The sequence below is a fragment of the Topomyia yanbarensis genome, chromosome 3 (assembly GCF_030247195.1).
Source record: "Topomyia yanbarensis strain Yona2022 chromosome 3, ASM3024719v1, whole genome shotgun sequence".
Classification (NCBI taxonomy): domain Eukaryota; kingdom Metazoa; phylum Arthropoda; class Insecta; order Diptera; family Culicidae; genus Topomyia; species Topomyia yanbarensis.
In genome coordinates this window covers 141,955,854-141,974,984 of record NC_080672.1, presented here as the reverse complement: position 1 = coordinate 141,974,984, position 19,131 = coordinate 141,955,854, and the positions used below count along the sequence as shown (strand labels likewise).

Sequence of the window (19,131 nt, the reverse complement as noted above, 5' to 3'; positions counted from 1 at the left end):
TTCTGAGGAAAATTATTTACAAACCTAAGTTATTCAAATGAATATATCTTTTTAGTTAATATTCCGATTGAGGTCAAACTGATTTCATGTGAAAGGTTATTCGCTGGACTTATAGCTGCCATTCGATTTAGTCGATACAAACTTTTCTTCTCGCTCAGACATGAAAAACAAATAATAAATCGAGCAATAGTTTAAAGTTATAATGTTCAAAGTGGCTGCACTTTTTTTTGAAACGGTTCGGAAAGATCGCTTGTTGTTCACGATACTTGAAAATTAATGTACTTTCCGAAAATGAATATCTTGTTTTGCCCCTTTCTGCCCCGAGATATGAAAAAAAGGTTATTTTTCATGATACGTCTGAAGGAGACGCATGGTAGCCTTTGACTTCCCAGGGTTCGCAATATAATTTATAGATGTGTCTTATCAGGATCAACAATTGAAAAAATGTGTATTCTGCTAAAACATTCACCGCACCTAATTTTTTGAAAATGAATTTTTGGAAATAGTGCACTTTACATTCGTAAATGTTGAATTTTCGAACCACCCTAAGTGCCAAGATTTTGAGGTAATAAAAAACAAAAAATAAACATCAAATATGAATTCAGCGTCACAAAATTACCCTAATGTGACGTTTTCATCAAATTCGGGCCACTTTTGAGGTTTTGTCCGACTTTTGTATGGAAGGTGATCACTGTGAGACGTGTTGAAAGCTTCATCCAGTGTCGACCCATCGAAAGGACTAAGCCCAGATTGTTTGCCTCCGATATTCATAAAAGGATGTGCACAATCATTGTCATTACAAGTTAGCACTATTTTAACCGCTCAATCACTGAAAGCGTCTTCCCGAGTGCATGGCAACAAGCGGCTATAATTCCGAATCACAAGGCTGGAACATTCATAATATTGAGAATTACAGCAGAATCCTACTTTTGAACTGTTTTGCTAAAGTCTTTGAACAATTTGTTTACAATGAGATGTACGCTGCTACTTCTCACATCCTCGACATATGTCAGCATCGATTTGTGAAGCAACATTCTACAACTTCAAATTTGATGATGTACACTAACATCTTGGTCCCCTCTTTTGAGAAGCGCCAACAATTATGTTTCCTGTATTCAAAAAAGGAGATCGGCGAAATGTTGAAAATTACAGAGGAATTACATCGTTGTGTGCCTTCTCCAAAGTTTTTGAGATCATAATGAACGATGGGCTCTCTGCATCCTGCCAAAGCTGCATTTCCCCTGATCAACACGGATTCATCCCAAAAAGATCAACTTCCACGAATCTCGCTCAATTCGTGTCATTTTGCTTACGTAATATGGAAGCTGGTGCTCAGGTTGACACTGTATATACCGACTTGAAATCAGCATTTGACAGAGTTGATCACGCAATGCTTTTGGAACGGCTGAAGTTATTAGGAGTGTCTTTTGACCTGATCCGTTGGCTCGAATCATATCTGAGAGATCGAACACTTGTAGTAAAAATTGGATGTGTGTTCTCTGTCCCTTTTACGATCAACTCGGGTGTTCCCCAAGGAAGTAACTTGGGCCCACTCTTATTCAGACTCTTTATCAATGATCTAGCCACGGTATTACCTCCGGGTTGTCGTATATTCTACGCTGATGACGTTAAATTATACATGATCGTCAAGTGCATCAGGGATTGCTTAGCTTTACAACAGCTCTTGGACACTTTCAATGACTGGTGCTCCTTAAACTTACTTACAATTAGTATTCACAAGTGCTGTGTAATATCATATCATCGCAAGCACAAGCCAATTTCGTACGACTACTGTATTGGAGATCAACATCTTGAGCGTGTACGACAAGTGTGTGACCTTGGAGTCACTTTGGATTCTGCACTCACTTTCCGACCTCACTTCGACTATATCATTAACAAGGCAAACCGTCAGATTGGATTCATGTTTAAAATTTCGAATGAATTTAACGACCCTCTTTGTCTTCGCTCACTGTACTGCGCATTGGTACGGTCTATATTGGAATCTAACTCCATAATATGATGTCCGTATCAAACAAAATGGATAGTAAGAATTGAAGCCATTCAATGAAAAATCGTTCGTTATGCATTAAGACGCCTTCCGTGGCAGGACCCTATTAATCTTCCGCCGTACGAAGACCGCTGTAGATTACTAGGTCCACACACGCTTGAAACGAGAAAGAGAGTAGCCCAAGCTGTTTTCGTCGCTAAGATTCTTCTAGGTGAGTTAGATACGCCGGAATTATTAGGTCAACTCCACATCTATGCACCAGAACGTGTGCTCCGTCAACGAAGCTTTTTGCTGTTGAAACATAGGAACTCCCTATATGGTGGTCATGATCCGATTCGTTTCATGTCTGCCATATTCAACGTTTGCGTGTTTGGGGATTTCGATTTCAACGTGTTATCCACCACTTTCAAGAACCGGCTGCTAAGGCGTCTCTGACTTGACAGTTATTTACCGTCGATTTTTTAATCTGTAGTTTTATTTGTTGCTTTTCTTTTATATTTTTTTCCTTTTTTGTATTAGCCTGTTTTGTTACATTTTTGCATTTCTCATATAGAAAGGTTATGCAATCACTCTGAAAAATGGCAACCTAAGCCCGGCCCGGAGGGCCGAGTGTCATATCCCATTCGATTCAGTTCGTCGAGATCGGAAAAAGTCTGTATGTGTGTGTGTGTATGTATGTATGTATGTGTGTGTATGTGTGTGTATGTGTGTATGTATGAGCGTATGTGTCAAATAATGTCCCTCATTTTTCTCAGAGATGGCTGGACCGATTTGCCCAAACTTAGTCTCAAATGAAAGGTGCAACCTTCCCATCGGCTGCTATTGAATTTTGGATCGGAATTCTGGTTCCGGAATTACGGGTTTCAGAGTGCGGCCACACAGAAATTTCTCATATAAACTATAGGAAAAATTAAAAATAGAATTTTTATTTTTGATGCTAAATGTGTTCAAGGTGCATGAAACGTCGAGATTTGATGCAAACTCGAAAAAAATTTGACGACGATTCACTTTTTTGGATTTTGGCACATTTTTGCCTTTCTCATATAGAAAGGTTATGCAATCACTCTGAAAAACGTCAACCTAATCCCGGCCAATTTTTTTTCGACTCGCATAAGGTTTCTGGATTTTAACAGGGGCGTAGCTGATGGTTTACGGAGAGGGGTTACACCCCCCCCTCTACTGTTCACTCCCCTCCTTTAAAAATCTCCTTAAATCACCCCTCAGACCACCACCCCATCCAGCCCTCATACCCCTACCTTTCAACCCCATCATCTTTAAACCACCACTATATCACAAAGCATACCAATTTAAGCTGGGGAGTCGTTCGTTCATGGGACTTTCGCCCTCCTCACATACCCACCCCCGCATGACAAAATGAGTTAGCAAGCAGATAACATTGATCTAATGCTGATTAGGCTAATGGAATATGATATTTTTTGTTTCAAGTGTTTCACCGTCGACACGTAGCTCATCAAGTTCATGGCTGACATGCCATTGTGTATAAGTGCAAAGTGTACTAAGAATGTAATGGACATTTCCACAATTATGTTGAACATAAAAAGCCTCCGTGCCATAGTTTAGAGAAATGAGAAAGGCACAATTGCACCGCTAGGTGAATTAAAACAGGTTTTTTCTTTTGTTTTAATTGTTAAGTTATTATTGTTATTGTTAAGTTCTGTATTGTGTATTCAATTGAAAAGATATGGGGTTTTTATGCCTATTTGAGGAGAGTTAATGTTTCACTCAAATTGGCTTTTCCCCATCCCCATATTCATTAAGACCAACTAGGTCAGATGATAAATAAAATAAAATAAAATTCCTCCAAAATAACCGATGCAATATATTTTGACTTCTCAAAAGCATTCGATAAAGTACCTCACAATATTGCCCTTCTGAAACTGCAAAGACTAGGGTTTCCTCCGTGGTTAACTGGATGGTTGCAATCATATCTGTCTAGTCGGAGTGCTTTCGTTGGAATTGGTTCAACACGCTCTAACTTGCTCGATATGTCAACCGGAGCCCCCCAAGGAAGTCGTCTCGGGCCGCTAATTTTTATTTTATTCATAAACGACATTGTATCAAATCTGGAAAGCTATTCTTCGCCGATGATTTAAAGATTTTTCGTTCCATTGCTTCTGGACTTGACTCTGCTGCACTTCAAGGTAACGTACTTAATATTGAACAATGGTGCCTGTTGAATGGTATGCAGGTAAACGTTGACAAATGTAAATGATAAGTTTCATCCACTCTATCTCATTATGAGTACTTGCTCCAAGACCGCGTCATCGAAAGAGTGGATTCCATTCGTAACTTGGAAGTGCTTTGATAGAAAGCTTAGCTTCTTGGATCATATCACCGCAACGATAGCGAAGACATTCGCAACACTTCAGAATCAGAATATATTGACTTAAATGACAAGTTCCCCGTATGTAGTCGCAACATGTAGTTTCTTGAAGCGAAATACCGATGTCTACGTACTAAAAGCTCTGTATTGTGAATTGGTGCGACGCGTTTTGGAGTACGCTGTGCAAGTGTGGGCTCCTCATCACAACGTCCAAATAAACCGGTTTGAACGCCTACAAAGATGTTTCGTGCATTATACTCTAAGAAATTTACCGTTGAATGACCCTTTCCATCTACCATATTACAACGATAGATGCATGCTGCTTGAGCTACAGACGTTAGAGTTCCGCGGCACATTCTTGTAAAGAATGTTTATATTCGATATGTTGTGTAATAATATTGACTGCCCAGATATTCTTGCACGGATTAATGTGTTTGTACCTCCTCGCGCTCTAAGGCACCGTCCTCTTTTGTGGATTCCTAGAAATCGTACTGTTTATGGTCAAAACAATCCTGTGGGTAGATGCTGCTACAAATTCAACGAAACTTCACATCTGTTTGATTTTAATGTCAGCAAATCTAGTTATAAGTTAGCTATTAAGGAATTTTTAATTAATTTAGGTATTATGTTCTATTTTTTATAATCTGTACGGTACCTACCGAAGATGGGAACAAATAAATAAACCTGTTCAGGTAATATTGACAACGACAAAAGCTGCGTCAAGTATCTCAAAAACTAGAACCAGCGCAATCATTGAGCAAATTCACACTCGTAAAGGCAATAAGCAAGGAAGAAATCAGATGCTCGTGAACATAAAGGTAGCAACCACGATGATGGTCAATAGTGACATATATATGACTCACCTATACGCAGTTGGTGAGGAAAAATATTTCACTGCCTCGTAAATAGGTATCCACGTGCAATGGCAGCCTAGAGGCCGTGTGGCATCCGGCGGGTTGAAGTATGTCAACCAAGAATTGATCCACTGGGTTCCTGTTCTCATGTAGTAAGAGGCGACTGAAAACAGGAGTCCTCAAATCAAGGTGTTTCTCCGTGCCGAGGACTGAATGGCTGGTAGGACTAAAATATGCCAGTCGCACACGGAGTGTCGTGGGTCTTACCTTTGCTGCGTTACGCGAATCTCTGACATAGTAGTTTGTTTTTTCGTAAATCGTGGGATTCAATTGATGGTCATGTCCTTAATATCCATTTCGGGGTTCGATATAGGCGATTATAAACCAACGTGTTTGGTATCTTCTAATTGTTGTACAACATGTGCTGATGATGGAATGTGTAGTGCTGTAATCGAGTATGGTTAGAGTAGCACAAATTAATCTTTAGCATAAACGTACAGCAACTATGAATCTATCGCGCATTCTGCAGGAACCTACCTTTGGTTCAAGAACCTTATTTCCATAAAGTAAACTTTTATGTTGGAAAGCTACTTAACCCCGTCTTCGTAGCTTTCAACAAAAATGGCATGACAAATTCACGTGAAAGGCCTCGTGCATGTATACTTGTGAATAGTGCTATAAACGCATGTCTTATATCCGACCTCACAACTCGCGATATTTGTGCTGTCACGGTAAATATAACTGTTGACAACGTAAACAAAAAATACGTCTATTGATCGGCATATTTGCCGCATAATGAACCTTCTGATGATTTCAAAAGATTTGTATCATACTGTGGCAGAAATGCCTTTCCCCTTTATAATCGACAGTGATGCAAATGCCCATCACATAATTTGGGGCAGCTCAGATATCAATTTGAGAGGCACCGAAATAATCCAATATACATTGTTAATGCAGGAAACCGCCCAACATTTGCACGAGCTGGTAGGTGCTGGAAGTGTTAGATGTAACTCTCTGCTCTGACGGTATTACGCATAAGTTGGCAAACTGTCTCGTACCAAACGAGCTCGAACCGTCGTTATCTAATCATAAGTACATAGTCTTTGATCATTTAAACGTCTCGCTAGATATCGTAATCCCAAATCTACGAACTGGGACCTCTACGAAGATGGTTTGGCGACTAGTATGTATGGGTATATTCCGACTATTGAATCTCCAAGTGACTTGAATGAGGTCGTGGATAAAACAAGCTCACTCATAGTAGCAGCATGCCAAGACGCTTGTTCGCTTCGAGTTATGCGTGCTTCTAGAGGAACACCTTGGTAAAATACCGAACTTGTTCGGCTCAAAAAGTTATGTAGAAGAGCTTGGAATCGCAGACACAGGGACGGGTCGGAGGCATTTAAGTTGGCTCGCAAAGCATACAGAAATTCCCTTCGATCCTCTGAGCGAAGTGGTTGGAAAAGCCTTTGTACAAATGTCTCAAGTCTCAACGAGACTAGTTGATTAAATAAGTTACTTTCGAAATCGAAACACTTTCATATCAGTTCAATTAGAGCTGCTAATGAAGAATATTCGTCTGACGAATATGTCAACTGTCTTTTTGACACATACTTGCCAAGCTGTACGGAGCCATCACTAACGACAGCCCCTGAATTCTTTTCAGGTAGTTATGATTCTTGAGCATTTGCTCGTAGAATTGTGACAACCGAATCGATCAAATGGGCGATTGGAAGTTTTGCTCCGTATAAGTCTCCGGGAAAGGATGGAATCATTCCAGTTCTACTACAAAAAGGATATAATCACTTCAAGCATATTTTGAAAAAAATTCTTACTTGTAGTCTTGCAACAGGATATATTCCATTAGCGTGAAGGGAAATAACTGTTAAATTCATTCCCAAAGGTGGCCGTACCACTTATGAGGAAACAAAGAGCTTTAGACCGATCAGTCTGACCTCCTTCCTACTCAAATCAGTGGAACGTTTAATCGACCACTACATTCGGGATGTTAGCTTGGGCGAGCACCCGCTGCATGCAATGCAACATGCATATCAGCGAGGAAAGTCTACTACCACCCTGCTACCCAATGTTGTCTGCAAAAGATTGTTCACAAAAGCAATCAAGTTTAGGAGTTTTTCTCGATATGATGATTTGACAATCTGTCTTTCAAATCTATTTTGGAAGCAGCACGAGCTCATGGAGTACCTTCATATATCACGAGCTGGATACACCCAATGCTTAGCAACCGACATCTGTGCTCTCCGTTAAGACAAGTAGAGATAAGGAAACTGAATGTATGCGGATGCCCTCAAGGCGGTGTGCTGTCACCACTTCTATGGAACCTTGTCGCCGAGGAAACTTAATGAGCTTGGGTTTTCGACGAATGGTTTCGCCGATGATTATCATATAATGATCACCGGTATTTGCATTAACACACTTTTTGATTTGATGCTATATTTTGTTGAGCAATGGTGTCTTCATGTTGGACAGCTCACATCGTTTCAGGACCAAGAAAGCTGCCCTGAAAGCACTTAGTTCGGCAGATTCGAGATCGAAATTAGTTATCGCATATCGAACTCAGAACCAATTCTACCACTGTCGATAACTTGGATAAAGCACAAGATTCGCTCTTGGACTCTATCCGAACATGCCAACCATTGGCGTAGCTTGCAAACTTGCGTTCAAACAAAGACTTGTGTGCCGGATGCGAGTACGAAAATGTTAAAGAATTTGTTGCATTTTTACAAGCACAACTACAGTATTCTAGTCAGGGCACTGACTGGACATTGCCAACTTAATTATCACATGGCCATTATTCAGAGCGCTGAGTATTATTCATATGATCTTTGTGAATCCGATTACAATGTCTCCAAGCTACAAATTTCTAAGCATAAAAAATTGTAGTCTGGAGTCCACCGCCAATCTTATTTGGTCGTTTGAATCATTGATTGTATATATAGGAATGACTTCTTGGAATCCAAATTATTAGTAAATATTATTGTTCTCACAACAAATTAATTTGATAGGTAAAAACAAGTCCCATTTTTCTACCAATATCATACCGAAATAATAAAACAAAAACGTAAACGTAAAAAATGATTTCAATTTAAAACTGAGCAATTTAAAACTGACATATTTTCAATATAATCTATTAAATCATTGAAATATAATTCAGAAAACCTTTTCCTTTCAGGTCCTTCTCTACCCCGAAGAAGGATGGGCGCGCAGTGCTGCTTCCAGTTACTGGACAATATCACCTTGCCGATGGCGACGTAATCGTTGCATAGTCGAAGAGGTGGCCGGTTCCAGAAAGTGAGTACCATTTCCTGAAATTTAAATAATCACACAAAACCGGCAGCTGCATGGAGACGCTGCCTTGATATTTGCTGAGGCCAATTCTCCTGCACCCTGTCAATAAACAAACTTCAAAGTTTGACGCAGTAACATTCTCACGTAGAGCCAATTCACAAACGCAATTTTCCAAAACAGTAGGGAGAATAACTTCTGCGGACGTGATTTTCGCGCTTTGTGTCGGTACAGTGCGAGTTCATCATTCGCAGAATAGAAGCTGATTTTCGCTCTGAAATTTCGCTTGCTTTTCGGAAACTACGTGACAAACTGTGGGAGCTTTCCACGTTCCAGCACGGACAGCGGAATCAGAATGATTGTTCCTTGGAAAACTGCTCCGCTCCCCCCTTGGCATTAATATGCGAAACGAAAGCAATATATCTCTGATTCAGAATAAACAAGTTTCACTGGCTGGAACCACACCTGCTACTAAACAAGTTTGCAATCTGACGGAATAAATTCGATCGGGATTCAATTTACGACTCTCGACGGGAGAGGGAAAATCAATTTCCATAAAACGGTTCCTTCGAGTCCCGCAAATTACATTTATAACATCAATTTGTATCGAAGATTTTATTTCCATTTTCCGGCTGCTAGTGGGTAGCAAAAAAAACCTGTTAAATCCTCAATCATTGCTTGCAGAACACATTACTTGGACGAACGAACGAACGTATGAACGGAAGGAAAATTAATATTCGCACTGAGGAAATCCCGGACAAATTCCACTGCACCGCCGAGCGCGTTCGGAACCGGAAGCAGCCAGCAATGAAATGACAAATCACTGGAATTTGCATATTTCCACTGTTCCCCCAACCCACTGTCAGAATTCGGTTCGTTTTAAGCAACCGGGGATTGCTGATCGATGGTATTGCCACATAGAAAACCGGATAGGAACGATGCGGTTTTTCATTTGGGTCACTTCTATCATCTTCTCGCTTCCCGGAAAGCTGAACCGGAGGTCAAAATCGGGACAAATTTATCTTCTCCTTCCATTCGATCAACCGACCAACCGACCGGATGTGAATTGATGTAGTTCCTTAATGAACTATCTGTTCCCGTGCTTTGAAGCTCTGTGATTTACCTAACGATGTAGGTTTTGTCAGGTTCCAATCAAGTCTGCAGCAGTCTTTCGCGGTGAAGAAGTTTCCGTTTGGACAAATTAGGATTGACAGGGTAATTTGTTGAGTGGTTGAACGGAATCGGATTCGGGTGGGAGCTGCAATTTGCGTGATTTTGTATGTAGGATTAGTATAGTGATTGGGTGTTGGATCAATCATTTCCGTTCCTGCCCAGAATTAACAGGTGATAATGCTTTTAATAATGTAGTTATTTTATTACCGTCTTAGGTGATAAATTTTAATAATGTAGTTATTTTAATCAAGTCTTACTATTTTAAAATAGATTCTGAACGCCTGCCGTGCCGTGAAACTTCTGCTCGGTATCAGGAGGCATTCCGCAAAACCACAAAGTGCCCTGAACCCAATCGGTTATGCACTAAGTTTAATCTCTGGGTAAAATATTAAATCGTTTGACATTTTTGATGGGAGCGGTAGAAACTCCTAGTTTAATCTCAAATTTCTAAGACCAGCAGCTGTTTGCTTCGGCTTTATGTCCCGCACTCGAGAATTCCCAATATGTTACCTAAACAGTACAAACTACCATAATATCCGTTCAACCACTTTCCGATTATTAAATTCGCTTCGGGTGTTTTTACGTTGAAGACCACGGACGGAAAAAAATGATTCCGAATTCGTGAATAAATGCCATAAATTCTAGAACAATCACGTTTTAAAAATCTTGATGTTTTCCCGAAAACGATTTATGATTCCGAGCATATTTAATAACACTCACCATTTGTGCGCGTGAAATAGATCACAAATTCATAAAATACGCTTTCACTTTCATGATATAGTTAATTAAATTTGCGATTCTGCTCATGATCTCATTATTTGCACGTGGACAATTTCACGGAACTCAATGTATTATTCATGGACTTTTGAACCGGTTCATGATTCCTAGTATGCTGGCCATGATTCACCAGTAGAGTGACAAGAAAAAAATGACCCCTATCGAGCCCACCCCTAAATCGATTCCTAATCGCACCAGGGGTACTTGATCGAAATTTGAAGCAAATCGGACAAGTCTAGCTACTAGACCAACGTGCCTGAAGTTTGTATGTGATTTTTCGACAATTTACATGGAAAAACCCGCTAGCTCGCATTTTCGCCACTAGCTGGCACTGTGTGCATCGTATTATCACTGTAAGTGAAAATAAGAAAGATAATTTAATTGTCTAAAACTTTGTCGAAGGCTGCTGTCAATCCGGCTTTGTTAAAAGAAGCTATTGAATTTTTAACGAAGTGATGTCTGAGTCAGTTTTGCATGGGGCCTAGCAGTGCATGGTTGTGTATCAGTACTCGATTACCACGAACTAAACATTTTTGTGAAATAATGGTTAGGTTTAGCTCAATAGCATATTCAGAAGAATTATAGTAAATAATACGAGTCATATTTTAGGTAAATGATTTTAGTTTCACATTGTGACCGCATAGAAGGCGTCAACCCCAACTTTTCAACGGAAAGAGATAGAAATTAGGTGTCTTCTACAAAGTTGTAGAATAAGCATTTTGCAATAATTCTTCCGAACATCTGGATATTCTATCTCTCTTCTACGAAAAGTTCATGTTGGCGCCCTCTATGCGGTCACAGGTGGAACTAACATTTTCTAAGAAAAACATAACTCGTGTTACGTACTACAATTCTTCTGAATATACTATTGAGCTAAATCTAACTATTATTTCACAAAAATGTACAGTTCGTGGGAATCGAGTACTGATACACAACCATGCGCTGCTTGGCCCCATGGAAAACTGACTCAACCATCACTTCGTTAAAAGTTCAATAACTTCTTTTAACAAAAAGCCGGATTGACTAGTATTCTTGGACAAAGTTGTAGACAATTAAATTATCTTTCTTATTTTCACTTACAGTGATGATAATACGATGCACACAGTGCCACCTAGTGGCGAAAATGCGAGGGTTTTTTTTCCATGTAAATTGTCGAAATATCCCATACAAACTTCAGGCACGTTGGTCCAGTAGCTAGACTTGTCCGATTTGCTTCAAATTTGGACAAGTACTCTTGGTGCGACTAGGAATCGACTCAGGGTTGGGCCGATTGAGTTTTCAAAAATTTAGTATTTTTCTGGGCAGTCTATTCAACAGTCGTGGAACAGTTCATGATATAGTTAATTAAGTATGCAATTTTCTACATGAACTTAATACTTTCACCAAAACAATTTCACGAAACTCAGACTATGCCTGCTCATGGCTTCGTGAATTTGTGCGCTTTCGAATAAGTTCACAAATTTGAAAGATATTCCTAATCATGTGCAACTTCATGCCACTCTACTCACTGGTCTTGGATTTTTGTTTTGTTGATTTCTCTTAATTTGTTTTGGTTTCAACTCAATAGAGATTTGAAATTGCTTCTACAAAGGATACTTTACTCTGAAGCCGAATAATGAATGAAAAAGATTGTTTACAAAAATCTCTTAGGCCTTTTGAAGAATTAATGTTGAACTACTAAAACCCACAACCTTGTTATTCCTTTGATAAGGTCCAGTGTAATGTCCGGAATGAAATGAAACTTCGCTGAATACCTAAAAACATTACATAGTCACAATTCACGTTCGTGAAATATTTAACCGTTAATTCGAAATAGCGGATCCAATATGGGGATAGTACGACCCAAAAACCCCCGTGAATCGAGTTTTATACGGATTTTAACAAAATTTGCCAATTTCGTAAAAAAAATGTTGCCATTGTGTAGGCGTCCTTTTGAATGTTCGAATTCTGACATCAGAATCGTAATAAGCGACCCCAAAAACTCTCGTAAATCGAGCTTTATGCTCATTCTCAAGCGCTTTTTCGCACTCGCCAGCAATAAGTACTGCTGTTACAATAAATTGTTGTACAAAGGATATGTGAACCACATCCAACAAAACTTACGACGAAATCCGAAGGGATTCTGGGCTTTTGTTAAAACGAAGAGAAAGGAAACGGGTCTTCCGTCTAGGATGGTCTACAATGGCGAAGTAGCGACTACAACGGCGGAAAAATGCTCCCTATTTGCCAGCTACTTTTCAAGTGTCTTCACGACTGATGTGCCATCTGCCATTGAGCTCGAAAACGCGACCCGTGATGTTCCCATTGGTGCGGTGGATATGGATGTATTCACAATTTCAGTACAATCGGTTCTCTCTGCAATACGGAAAACAAAATCGTCTTATGCTCCAGGACAAAGTGCTATGCCGTCTGCTGTTCTGAAAAAATGTTCCGATATCTTAGCGATCCCACTGACGCACCTTTTCAATGTGTCGCTTCAGCAGCAAAAATTTCCCGATGATTGGAAGTTTTCAGTTATGTTTCCGGTTCACAAGAAAAATGACAAAAGCAACATCGTGAACTACCGGGAAATCACTTCGCTGAGAGTTGAGTCGAAAATCTTCGAAGCGCTTATCAATGAGGTGCTGTTTTTCGCTAGTAAACATTACATAAGCCCTTGTCAGCACGGATTCTTCCCTGGTCGATCGGTTGAGACGAATTTAGTTAACTTCACATCGTTTTGCATTGAAATCATATCCAGGAAACTCCAGGTTGACACGGTCTACACAGATCTTAAGGTCGCTTTAGACACAGTTAACCATGAGATACTGCTTGCAAAGCTTGATAAACTAGGATGTACCTCGAGTTTCTGCCACTGGCTTCGATCCTACCTTGTTCACCGCGAGTGCGTCGTGCAAATTGGTGACAACGTATCTGAATCTTTTTGTAATAATTCCGGAGTTCCCCAAGGTAGTACAATAGGTCCATTACTATTTTCATTATTCGTGAATGATGCAGTCTTTGTTCTAATGCGTGGAGGGAAACTATTTTTCGCCGATGACTTGAAGATATTTCTTGTGATAAGGAATGAAGCCGATTGCCGTGAGCTACAGTGTCTCATTGATACATTTTACAATTGGTGTCAAAGAAACATGTTGATCCTTTGTGTTACGAAATGTTTTATCATCAGTTTTCATCGTACAAGAGACATGCTTAATTTTAACTACAACATTGCCGGAACTCAGCTGCAACGCGTTGACCACGTAAAAGATCTAGGTGTTATTCTCGATGAAAGGCTAACTTATACCAATCACCTGTCAGCGACCATCGACAAAGCAAATCGACTTCTAGGTTTTATGTTCAAAATTTCTAGCGAATTCCGGGTTCCTCTGTGTTTCAAGGCTTTATATTGTTCACTGGTGCGCTCGCAGTTGGAATTTGCAAACATCGTCTGGTGCCCTTATCATGCAACGTGAAGTGAAAGGATTGAAGCTGTCCAGCGCAAATTTATACGATATGCTTTACGTCAATTGCCTTGGAATGATCCGTTGAACCTGCCACCATATGAGAACCGTTGCAGACTATTAGGACTATATACTTTGCAAGAACGTAGACATACTTCGCAGGCCATTTTCATATCAAAGCTTCTGTTGGCTGAGTATGATGTTCAAGATCTCCTTGGACAAATCAACCTCTACGCCCCAACCCGTGTTCTTCGCCCTCGGACATTACTACACATCGAAATGCGAAACACCAACTACGCTGCTAATAATCCGATTTTAGCAATGGTTCGTCGCTTCAACGAGCTTTCCGAGCACTTTGACCTCAATTATAATTCATCACAATTTCGTCACCGTTTGCTGTTACATTAGGTTAATTATTTTTAGTTTAGTTCATTAAGACTTAGTGTCAGATGAACACAAATTTTAAATACAAATACAAAAATACAAATTGAAACGAAATTCGCAAATTTCGTAAAAAAAATTATGTTATCAGAATCGTAATCAGCGACCTCAAAAACCACTTAATCTATTTTTATGCTAGTTGAGAAGTTATCCCTGCCTCTTAGAATCTTTTATAGACCAACAAATGCTGCGGACTAAACGACGAATTATTTGCCGCTGCTGTTAACAAGTCTTACTTATTTTGGATGTGTGACACCTGCAAAAATATCATGGACTAATCACGTTTTCGTAACGCATTAGTGTGCGTTGAATCTGCAAACCAAATGGTGATCGAGGATTTTAAAAATTCAATTCGCAACGACATACTGGAGGAATTAAACTCGGACCAACTTCAAAACGTTGATCCATGCTGTATCAAAAACGCCGGTTCCTGTACCGCGGTAATTTTCCTTTAATTCTGCTAAAAGAAAGAGAGACAACGACGATACAGGCTCCAATCCTTCTAAGCTGCTACGTAGTACTGATACCTTGATTCATGGACACCATCTATCGCTGTGAATCGTGAAGATAAAAAGTTTTAGTTGTATGTGTTAGGAATTTTGCCCGATGTTCCCGATGAAAAGTGTCACCAAGCTAGCGGCGGATAAACTTGGAAATTCAGACATCACTGTCGCCAAGTTGATCCCTCGTGGCAGAGTTATTAGAAAGCTGAATTTTGTCTCCTACAAAGTTGGCATGCCTATGACGCTCGTCCGCATGGCCGGTTGAGATTGCTTATCGTGAGTTCGAAGAGTAGTCGGATTCCAGAAAGGTTTTTTTGGAAATCGAATACGCCCGACTCAGCAACAATGACCCTCCACTGCTCTTCGCCCTCCTCCCAACTAGTTACATTGCCTGTTTCACATCCTGTGCTGGCAGCACCGACACTGTTCTCGTCTTTGGAGACTACAATCTTCCACGCCTTCAGTGGTCACCCGATAATGATCTAAAACGTTAGCTACCCATTAATGCCTCTTCGGAACAAGAAATAGCTGTAACGGAGTCTATGGTTGCAGGCGGTCTGTGCCAGATCTGCTCACTGACGAATGTGAAAGGGAGGCTCCTCGATATTCCATTCGTAAACAACACGGATGTCGCAGACCAGCTTGAACCTCCGACTGCTATTCTCAAAGTCGATCCTCACCACAAACCGCTTGTCCTGCGGCTAGATGTACACTGCTGGTCAATAAAATAGGTGTGAGATAAAAATACATGAAATTTTGAGTTTTCTCTAAAAATATTTCTATATTCAAATATTTTATAGTTAGACACAGTCGTAAATATGAAAAAGAACACTTTTATTTGTAAATTAAATGTTATGCTTTATCGTAACTCTTTCTTCTCTATGAAATCCAAAAAAGTACCTGGTCAATGAAATAGGTGTATTGTAATCCATTGCATTAAAATTTTTCAAATCCAATGATTTTAAGACTTTAACATTTTTAGCAACTAGTAACCTGTGTAAGCTCCCTTATTCAACCAAATTTTATCCATTTGTCTTGACATTGAGTCATTCAAACGCTGATAAGTTTCCGTTGGTATAGGGTAGCATTCCTTTTAAGCTGCTTCCCACAAGCGATCCTTATTTGTGAAATTTCGATCGAATAACTTCTTTTTAAGTACATTCCGTAAATTTTCTACGGGATTGATGACAGGAGATTGGCATGGTCCGAAATTATAGTCACTTTACTATCCCGAAATCATTCCTTTACATACTTCGATGTGTGTGTTTTTGGTCAATATCTTGCAGAAACTGTCATGTAAAGGCACGTTATCTTTGACATAGAACTGCATGACATCCTTTAGGATGTCCATCCTTTAGCCTTGCATTCGAATCTTGCCATTATAGCGGCGTTGCGAAGAATAGGACCTGCGCAATTCCACGAGAAGCAAGCTCCAAACCTCATTGTTCTCGTCTTCGTGCTTTACCATATTTTGCGTGTCGCAGATCAAACTGTTTGCACTTTGGACGTTTAACGTTCCGTTGTGCATCGGAGGAAAACAGGTTTACCTTTCATTCGTCCCTCCGAAGGATATGTCGCCATTTTTTGATTCCTTTTGAACCAGGCCTATTAACGCTGTTGAAAAGCAAATTGCATTTTTCTTCAAAGGCTTTGGTTTCGAAATAGTGGAACCTTCTTAGCAATTCTTTCTGGAAGATTGGAATTTTACGGCCTACAGCGAACTGTTCTCGGACCTGCCACTTTTCCGACTTGTGCTGAATTGGTTTTGGATGACGCGAATGGATCAGATTTCGTTAAAATTGCAATACGATGGTCAGCTGCTGTAGATGTTTTCTTGGGTTTTTTGCGTGTTTCCTTTTTTCAAAGGTTTTAAGGCATTTGTAACGAAGTTTTCGGAACGCCGCAGTGTATTCGTGATTTATTTTTACGTCTTATCTTCTTGAACAAAATTTCTTAGCACTGTACTTCGTTCCACTTGAGTACAGTGAGATGCTCGACCCATTCTATAACTAATCTTTGACTTATTCACCATTTGAATACATTTATTAACACGCTGAATTCAAACTTCACCAAATAAAACGTATAATGGAATCATGTAAAATAATAACACGTTAATATATTTCACACACCTATTATATTGACCACACGAAAAAGCCTGCGGTAGACTTGTTTTGCATCTTGACAATGATTGCAAATATAATCTGCGCCAACAACCCACTAGTAACTTGACAGATTCCAAGGCTTCTGTGTGCGGTAGGTGTGATTGAGACTGCTGCAACTTGGTATGCGTAATTGAGAGAAAAACAAAATAATCTATCACACACCTATTTTATTGGCCAGCAGTGTACGTACCAACACTGGAGATGATGCATTTCATTCGATTGACGACCTTGATTTTGACTTTAACCATTGCACATTTAACGAAATCTCCACACTGATTGCCACTGTCGACTGGACCGACTTAATGTGTTGTAATGAGCTTGACGAAGCAGCCGCGCTGTTTTAACAAAGTATATGATATACTCTCCCAAAAGGTTTCACTGAAACGAGTCAATAGGGGGGTGGACTTCAAATTTATTTGGGCCATAAATCAGACGAAAACAAAGTTACTCTTCGACGGATAGAACTGCAATACGAAACTGCCCGGAATTCCGCCTTTCGTGAATGTTTGAATCATGTGCAAAATAGCCTTCGAAATCACCCTGCAATATTTTGGAAATTCGTTAGTAGCAGAAAACGATCTGGTAGTACTCCCACTGACATTTTCCTTGGAAACGCTGATGCCGTAAATTTGTTTGCTGATTTTTTTCGCAGGGTGCTTAGAAGCGACGATACCGTCCATTCGGAATAGTATTAGGAAACATTACCATCGTACAACATAAATCTCCCCCGTCCCACTGTAAGTCGAGCTGACGTCTTGAAGGCTCTGACTGCTGTTGATTCGTCGAAAGGGCCTGGCCCCGATCATCTCTCGTCCCAATTTATAAAAAGCTGCGCCCACGTGCTGTCTCTTCCAGTGTGCATCATTTTCAATCACTCTCTCGCTGAAGGCATTTTCCTATCGCCTGGAAAGAAGCTGCAATCGTTCCCATCCATAAGGCTGGAAATATTCACAACGTCGAAAATCACAGAGGTATCTTATTATTAAACTGTCTCTCCAAAGTTCTCGAAAAGCTGGTCTACAACGACACGTATGCTGCTGCATCCCACAATATCTCGGAGTATCAACACGGGTTTGCCACGAAACGATCAACAGCTTCCTGCAAGCTTATACTTCTAAGTTGTTTCTCGGCGTCGAGAAGCGTCATCAGATGGACGCGAATCCTTCGAGCACTAATCGACAAACGTTCACCTTCAGTGGTTCGTGTCAAATGAGGACGTTTAAAACATTGCAACCTCTTTTATCAATTTTGCTATGGAGATGGAAGGCGCGCATTTTATGCACCGGCGGAAATATTTTAATCTTGTTAGTGTGGCTTTTGCTTAGTGACAGGGTTGCCACATTCACCGATTTTTTTTAATATTTTCGAAAATTTCTAGTTTGTAGATTTTCGATAATTACAATAACACTAGTTTACAAGAAAAATGAAGCTTCAAGCCAAAGTATTTTTTAGACTAATTTTAGGTCGCTGAACACGAAAACAATATTCATTTTTTTGTTCAAAGAAGCGATTTTGTGATTTTCTCAAAAAACTCGTTTTTGAGCACTTTTTGTATTTTTTAGTCAATATTTCGTGTCAAAATCATTCAATTAATTTAGTCAATATGCAGGTTGAAAGGTGCCGATATGCTCTTTCCATAAACATATAATATGTGTCGATCATATGTAAAAATTTTAGTGCTGCAAGCGACCAAAGTTTAAAAAAGTGCATTTTTAACCATTTTTAAAAGTTACTCATTTTTAAATGATTTTTTCCCGAAAACTAATTTTTCTTTCGGACCTTTAGAATCTAAGATGACAGTTAATATGATTACGTTAATTTTAAGCCTAATATCACTAATATCGGATGGAAAACGTTGATGCTATGGCACATTGAGCGAAATGGAAATTTTATGATTTTAGCGGACCCTGCCCTGGTGCGGCGGTTTAGAGGGTGTAGCACTGGTCTCATAAGCCAGTCGTCAAATATTCGAGTCCCTATCGGGAAGGAGTCTCAGTGGGATCGTAGCACTAGCCACGTAATATTCTGTGAACTGAGAATCTGCTGTGAAGCCTGTTGAAGCAGAAGGCGAAAATTCCTTTAATTTGTAAAATATTTACTCACCACAGACAAAACAAAAC

At 39.8% G+C, this 19,131-nt stretch overlaps 1 protein-coding gene across 5 annotated transcripts in view; it reads left to right on the top strand.

The window, feature by feature from the left end:
• Positions 1-19,131, top strand: part of LOC131693907 (uncharacterized) — a 221,360-nt gene that overhangs the window by 119,835 nt on the left and 82,394 nt on the right. For all 5 annotated transcript variants that reach the window (XR_009306360.1, XR_009306358.1, XR_009306357.1 and 2 more), the window contains one exon: positions 8,400-8,518. Coding sequence is in view for 1 of the 5 variants with exons in the window: in XM_058982172.1 (XP_058838155.1) it covers positions 8,400-8,518 (119 nt within the window). In the remaining 4 variants the exon portion in view is untranslated. The remainder of the gene's footprint in view (positions 1-8,399; positions 8,519-19,131) is intronic.